General features: G+C 47.8%; 2 protein-coding genes across 2 annotated transcripts in view; both read left to right on the top strand.

Moving 5' to 3' along the window:
* rps21 (ribosomal protein S21) overlaps positions 1 to 7,739 on the top strand; it is a gene marked incomplete at its 3' end in the record, with an annotated part of 454,986 nt that overhangs the window by 424,172 nt on the left and 23,075 nt on the right. The gene's annotated exons all lie outside the window — the stretch shown is intronic.
* cables2b (Cdk5 and Abl enzyme substrate 2b) overlaps positions 1 to 7,739 on the top strand; it is a gene marked incomplete at both ends in the record, with an annotated part of 19,395 nt that overhangs the window by 9,819 nt on the left and 1,837 nt on the right. The window contains 3 exons of the mRNA XM_084446201.1: positions 1,446 to 1,543; positions 4,060 to 4,166; positions 6,409 to 6,613. Coding sequence (XP_084302327.1) covers positions 1,446 to 1,543; positions 4,060 to 4,166; positions 6,409 to 6,613 — 410 coding nt within the window. The remainder of the gene's footprint in view (positions 1 to 1,445; positions 1,544 to 4,059; positions 4,167 to 6,408; positions 6,614 to 7,739) is intronic.

Genomic DNA, 7,739 nt, shown 5'->3' with positions numbered 1-7,739 from the left:
TCAGACAGTCAGACAGACTGATAGTCAGACAGACAGACAGACAGACAGACAGGCAGAGGGACAGACAGGCAGACAGACGGATTGATAGATAAAGAGAGACGGAGGGAAATGGGCAGATAAGGACAGAGAAACAGGCTTGGACCAGGATGGACAGAGCAGCGAGACTGGAAGAGAGAGATGGAGAAAGAGAGAGCGACAGAGTAGAGAGACGTGTGTTGTGGTCTGTGGTGCAGGTAGGCAGCAACAAGAGCGCCTCAAACGGGGGGGTCGAATTTCAGATTGAGAGACGGGGTGGAAATAATAATCGCCTTTATTTGTGTAGCACGTTTCATGCAAACATCGCAGCTCAAAGTACGAGAGAGGGAGAATGGGAGAGAAATAGAGGTGGAGAGAGATATACACAGAGGGAGGGAGATAATGGGAGAGAAATAGAGGTAGAGAGAGATATACACAGAGGGAGGGAGATAATGGGAGAGGGAGAGAGTTCCCCTCCTACAGTCTCTCCTCTCTGTGAGGGACAGACACAGTCGGTTCTGTTCATTATCATGCCTGAGAGCACTGGATAACAGCCCTTCACTGTGCGTGTGTGTGTGTGTGTGTGTGTGTGTGTGTGTGTGCGCGTGTGTGTGTGTGTGTGTGTGTGTGTGTGTGTGTGTGTGTGTGTGTGTGTGTGTGTGCGTGTGTGTGCGTGTGTGCGTGTGTGTGTGTGCGTGTGTGTGTGTGTGGATAACAGCCCTTCACTGTGCGTGCGTGCGTCAGTCTCATTGACCTCGCTGGTTATTATCACAGCTGTGATTGAGCTCCCCAAGCCCTCAACACTTCCCTCATCCCCCAGAACAGATATAGAACCCTTCATTAACTAAACACACACAGCTGTAGCCCATGCTTTCCTGTGTGTGTGTGTGTGTGTGTGTGTGTGTGTGTGTGTGTGTGTGTGTGTTTCTGTGTGTGTGTTTCTGTGTGTGTGTGTTTCTGTGTGTGTGTGTTTCTGTGTGTGTGTTTCTCTGTGTGTGTGTGTTTGTGTGTGTGTGTGTGTGTGTGTGTGTGTGTGTGTGTGTGTGTGTGTGTGAGAGAGAGACATGTACAGAGTGGAGACAGCTGCTGATGAGGGCAGCAGTGCTGCCTCTCTCATGTTTTTGTCAAGTACTCTAATGATCTCTCTCTCTCTGTGTCTCTCTCTCTCTCTCTCTCTCTCTCTCTATATATATATATATATATATATATATTCACCCATAATTATGACTACCTTTAGCTGTTTGTAAGGTCTTTGTTTATGGTATGTGTTTGAATCACTGTATTCAGTGAAAATGGTTATTTATTGATCAATTGGATGTGTGTGGATGTGTGTGTACATGCCTGTGTGTGTGTGTGTGTGTGTGTGTGTGTGTGTGTGTGTGTGTGTGTGTGTGTGTGTGTGTGTGTGTGTGTGTGTGTGTGTTCTACAGGCCTGGAGGATGTGTCAGACTATGACCCCAACCTGCTGAGTGACCCCCAGTGGCCCTGTGGCAAACACAAGAGGGTCCTCATATTCGCCTCCTACATGGTAAGAGAGGGAGGGAGAGAGAGATGGAGGGATGGGAGGGAGAGAGAGATGGAGGGGTGGGAGTGAGAGATGGGAGTGAGGAAGGGAGGGAGAGAGAGGTGGAGGGATGGGAGAGAGGGAGGGAGGGAGAGAAAGATGGAGGGATGGGAGAGAGAGATGGAGGGATGGGAGGGAGGGAGGGAGGGAGGGAGAGAGAGATGAAGGGATGGGAGAGAGAGAGAGATGAAGGGATGGGAGGGAGAGAGAGATGGAGGGATGGGAGGGAGAGAGAGATGGAGGGATGGGAGGGAGAGAGAGATGGAGGGATGGGAGTGAGGGAGCAGAGGAAGGAGGGAGGGAGCAGGAAGGACAAAATGAAGAAAGTGACCGGGGCAGGACAAGTAATGGACAGAGCTGACAGAATGGCAGAGGGAGCGAGGGAGGAAAGGAGGCGAGGAAAGGAGGCAAGGAAAGGAGGAGGAGAGACAGGAAGCCTGATAGAAACAGGACAGGGTGCAGAATGCAACACTACTAAAGTGTTCCACTGTTATTCAGCCCTTCTGTTCTTTACCATGGCTTTGACTCACACACACACACACACACACACACACACTAATTCATTAGAGGTCACGGCTTAGGCTTATCCCCGTCCCTTGGCCGAATTTAAAAGCTTGAATGTGCAAAAACACACGCACACACACACACACACACACACACACACACACCTCTGTAGTGCGGATCACCTGTGCCACCAGGGTCTGCAGCCTCTAAAACAGCCCCGTGGGTGTCAGCCTCTAAAAACGGCCCCGTGGGTGTCAGCCTCTAAAACGGTGCCGTGGGTGTCAGCCTCTAAAACGGCCATGTGGGTGTCAGCCTCTAAAACAGCCCCGTGGGTGTCAGCCTCTAAAACGGCCATGTGGGTGTCAGCCTCTAAAACGGCCCCGTGGGTGTCAGCCTCTAAAAACGGCCCCGTGGGTGTCAGCCTCTAAAAACGGCCCCGCGTTGAAGAGCTGAGGTAAATCCACTAAAGGTAAAGCCCAACGCCTAAATATACACACTCCCCACGACCTATATCTGATTCTGTGGGTGGCGTGTTAACGCACAGGTTCATCCTGTCCTGCTGTACTGTATGTCACACACACACACCGACACATTACAGTTCAGCACTAGCTACTACAGTACGTCATACCTGGTCACCCCATGAGACTAGGGCTGGGTATCGATTCGAATTTCAAGAATCGATTCGATTCCGATTCACAAGGTTCAGAATCGATTATCACGATTCGATTCGATTCAATATTGATTCGGTTAGTGTTACTAAAACCTGTTTTTTTTTGCTGTAACCTTAATTACATGACTGCCAAGTTATGCAAAACATCAATACCAGGGCTGGGTATCGATACTGATTTTAATGAACTATTCATTCCTTCATTCATTTATTCATTAAATAAAAGATCGATTTTGGGATTCATGAATCATTTGATTCAGAATCGATTCACCCCCCCCAGGTAGCCCATCAGCAGTCCTGCGCAGAGAGGAAGTGAAGCTGAGTCACATGACTGGTCTCTTCCTGTAGACTGGGATAGCTGTGGGCCTCCTACTCACCACTGTTTATTCAGACATAAACACAATATGTGAAGGCTTGGCTCGGTGAGTCTGCACAGTGTAGAGCAGCCATTCTCAGCCAGGGCTCTGCAGCGCGCCATCTAGTGGGCCGTGGAGGTAGTGGTAGCCTACTGCCAAATGGTTAGAAAAATAGAAATCAAGTTTGGTGATTTACGAAGCTTGTAAATCTTTTAAATGCACTCAAGAATTAACATATAAATAAATCATTTCAAATTAAAATGCATAATTTCAATGACCAGTTACATTTGAATATCACCCTCCGAATGTGTTCAGATAACATAGCTTGCTAGCGAACGTTCCCTCGGACGCAAACTGTCCCTCGCCCTCGGATGAGAAAAGGGACTGACCACCATTTTTTCTTTCTCCTGTATTTGGGAAGGTGGTCCGCAGAATTGTTTTAACAATCAAAAGTCGGCCTTAAGTTACAAAGAGTTGAGAACCCCTGGTGTAGAGGACGTGGATTCATCTGGAGCTGTAGATGTCAAGATTGTGGGTGTTTACCGTCATCTCTCTCTCCAACCCCCCCACCCCTCTGTCTCTCCTTCCTCTCCCTCGTTCCCTGCCTTCCTCTCATTCATCCCTCCCTCTCCTCTCTCTCTCTCCCTCTCTTCCTCTCTCTCTCTCTCTCCCTCTCTTCCTCTCTCTCTCTCTCTCTCTCTCTCTCTCCCTCTCTTCCTCTCTCTCTCTCTCTCTCTCCCTCTCTTCCTCTCTCTCTCTCTCTCCCTCTCTTCCTCTCTCTCTCTCTCTCTCCCTCTCTCCCTCTCTCTCTCTCTCTCTCTCTCTCCCTCTCTTCCTCTCTCTCTCTCTCTCCCTCTCTTCCTCTCTCTCTCTCTCTCTCTCTCTCTCCCTCTCTTCCTCTCTCTCTCTTCCTCTCTCCCTCTCTTCCTCTCTTCCTCTCTCCCTCTCTCCAGACAACAGTGATTGAGTATGTGAAGCCATCTGACCTGAAGAAGGACATGAACGACTCATTCAAGGAGAAGTTCCCACACATCAAGCTCACCCTCAGCAAGATCAGGAGGTACGCTACAATAGAATACAGTAGAATACACATTGAGCTCACCCTCAGCAAGATCAGGAGGTACACTACAATAGAATACAGTAGAATACAGTAGAGTACACCCTCAGCAAGATCAGGAGGTACACTACAATAGAATACAGTAGAATACACCCTCAGCAAGATCAGGAGGTACACTACAATAGAATACAGTAGAATACAGTAGAATACAGTAGAGTACACCCTCAGCAAGATCAGGAGGTACACTACAATAGAATACAGTAGAATACACCCTCAGCAAGATCAGGAGGTACACTACAATAGAATATAGTAGAATACAGTAGAATACAGTAGAGTACACCCTCAGCAAGATCAGGAGGTACACTACAATAGAATACAGTAGAATACAGTAGAATACACCCTCAGCAAGATCAGGAGGTACACTACAATATAATACAGTAGAATACACCCTCAGCAAGATCAGGAGGTACACTACAATAGAATACAGTAGAATACAGTAGAATACACCCTCAGCAAGATCAGGAGGTACACTACAATAGAATACAGTAGAATACACATTGAGCTCACTCTCAGCAAGATCAGGAGGTACACTACAATAGAATACAGTAGAATACAGTAGAGTACACTCAGCAAGATCAGGAGGTACACTACAATAGAATACAGTAGAATACAGTAGAGTACACCCTCAGCAAGATCAGGAGGTACACTACAATAGAATACAGTAGAATACACCCTCAGCAAGATCAGGAGGTACACTACAATAGAATACAGTAGAATACAGTAGAATACAGTAGAGTACACCCTCAGCAAGATCAGGAGGTACACTACAATAGAATACAGTAGAATACACCCTCAGCAAGATCAGGAGGTACACTACAATAGAATATAGTAGAATACAGTAGAATACAGTAGAGTACACCCTCAGCAAGATCAGGAGGTACACTACAATAGAATACAGTAGAATACAGTAGAATACACCCTCAGCAAGATCAGGAGGTACACTACAATAGAATACAGTAGAATACAGTAGAATACACCCTCAGCAAGATCAGGAGGTACACTACAATAGAATACAGTAGAATACAGTAGAATACACCCTCAGCAAGATCAGGAGGTACACTACAATAGAATACAGTAGAATACACATTGAGCTCACTCTCAGCAAGATCAGGAGGTACACTACAATAGAATACAGTAGAATACAGTAGAGTACACTCAGCAAGATCAGGAGGTACACTACAATAGAATACAGTAGAATACAGTAGAGTACACTCTCAGCAAGATCAGGAGGTACACTACAATAGAATACAGTAGAATACAGTAGAGTACACATTGAGCTCCCCCTCAGCAAGATTAGGAGGTAAACTACAATAGAATACAGTAGAATACAGTAGAGTATACCTCGAGCTCACCCTCCGCAAGATCAGGAGGTACACTAGAACAGAATGCAGTAGAATACAGTCAAATACAGTAGAGAACACATTGAGTTCACCCTCAGCAAGTTCAGGAGGTACAGTAGAGTACAGTAGAGAGACCTCAGTATGCTGCTGTGATATGTGTGTCTCTCTGAACCCGTCTCTCTCCCCTCAGTCTGAAGAGGGAGATGTGTGTGTCTCTCTGAACCCGTCTCTCTCCCCTCAGTCTGAAGAGGGAGATGTGTGTGTCTCTCTGAACCCGTCTCTCCCCTCAGTCTGAAGAGGGAGATGTGTGTGTCTCTCTGAACCCGTCTCTCTCCCCTCAGTCTGAAGAGGGAGATATGTGTGTCTCTCTGAACCCGTCTCTCTCCCCTCAGTCTGAAGAGGGAGATGTGTGTGTCTCTCTGAACCCGTCTCTCCCCTCAGTCTGAAGAGGGAGATGTGTTTGTCTCTCTGAACCCGTCTCTCCCCTCAGTCTGAAGAGGGAGATGTGTGTGTCTCTCTGAACCCGTCTCTCTCCCCTCAGTCTGAAGAGGGAGATGTGTGTGTCTCTCTGAACCCGTCTCTCCCCTCAGTCTGAAGAGGGAGATGTGTTTGTCTCTCTGAACCCGTCTCTCTCCCCTCAGTCTGAAGAGGGAGATGTGTTTGTCTCTCTGAACCCGTCTCTCTCCCCTCAGTCTGAAGAGGGAGATGTGTTTGTCTCTCTGAACCCGTCTCTCTCCCCTCAGTCTGAAGAGGGAGATGTGTGTGTCTCTCTGAACCCGTCTCTCTCCCCTCAGTCTGAAGAGGGAGATGTGTGTGTCTCTCTGAACCCGTCTCTCTCCCCTCAGTCTGAAGAGGGAGATGCGCGGGGTGGGAGAGGACTGCGACCTCCAGCCGGTCACCGTGGCGATGGCCTTTGTTTACTTTGAGAAGCTGGTGCTTCAGGGCCGTCTGAACAAGCACAACAGGAAGCTGGTGTCGGCGGCCTGCGTCCTATTGGCCGCCAAGATCAGCAGTGACCTCAAGAAGCAGGACGTGAAGCAGCTCATCGATGTAAGGAACCCCTGGCTAATGTACCCAGGCCTAAACTAGGAACCCCTGGCTAATGTACCCAGACCTAAAGCAGGAACCCCTGGATAATGTACCCAGGCCTAAAGCAGGAACCCCTGGCTAATGTACCCAGGCCTAAAGCAGGAACCCCTGGCTAATGTACCCAGGCCTAAACTAGGAACCCCTGGCTAATGTACCCAGGCCTAAACTAGGAACCCCTGGCTAATGTACCCAGGCCTAAAGCAGGAACCCCTGGCTAATGTACCCAGACCTAAACCAGGAACCCCTGGCTAATGTACCCAGGCCTAAAGCAGCAACACCCTGTATCAGACCAGCTCTGTTACCATAGGAAATCATACTGCCAAGTATCACAGGATGTGCTTGTTTATGTAACTGACCAGATATTGTATCTAGGCCTGCAGTTGGCCTTAATCCATAATATAGAGGCTTGGTCGTCACGCACCTAATCCTGATTGGTGTGCTTTGGGTGGGTTAGATGAACAGCCATGAACTACAGAGGACATGTTAGCTAACAGCCCTGCGTGACTGAGGACATGCTATCTGATCCTGAGTGACAGAGGACATGCTAGCTGACAAGTGACAGAGGACATGCTAGTTGACAACCCTGAGTGACAGAGGACATGCTAGCTGACCCCGGTTGACAGAGGACATGTGAGCTGACAGCCCTGAGTGACAGAGGACATGCTATCTGACAACCCTGAGTGAGAGAGGACATGCTAGCTGACAGCCCTGAGGGGCAGAGGACATGCTAGCTGACAGCCCTGAGGGACAGAGGCAGGGCTTAAAAACGAAATTATTTTTCAATCGGTTCGCTCCGAGCAGAACCAGAATATTTAACGTTTCCGTTCTCGTGTTCCGCCACCAACACAGCGTTCCTGAACCGGTTAAGAACGAAAAATAACGTTCCGTTCACCGTTCCGGGGGTGTTAGCCTATTAAGACTCTATAGGCCTACAGTATTTCTTGTACAAATATTTTCTTGTACTGTTGCTGCAAGCTAATTTATTCTGCGCCTGTAGGCCTATTGTTTGTTTTTATTTCGTTTTATAATGTTTTATGTTATTTATAAATAATTAGTCACCTAATTCATTCATCTGCAAAATCCCTAT

Source organism: Borostomias antarcticus, assembly GCF_949987555.1.
Source record: "Borostomias antarcticus genome assembly, chromosome: 11".
NCBI lineage: Eukaryota > Metazoa > Chordata > Actinopteri > Stomiiformes > Stomiidae > Borostomias > Borostomias antarcticus.
This window is presented reverse-complemented; position numbering and strand designations above follow the sequence as displayed.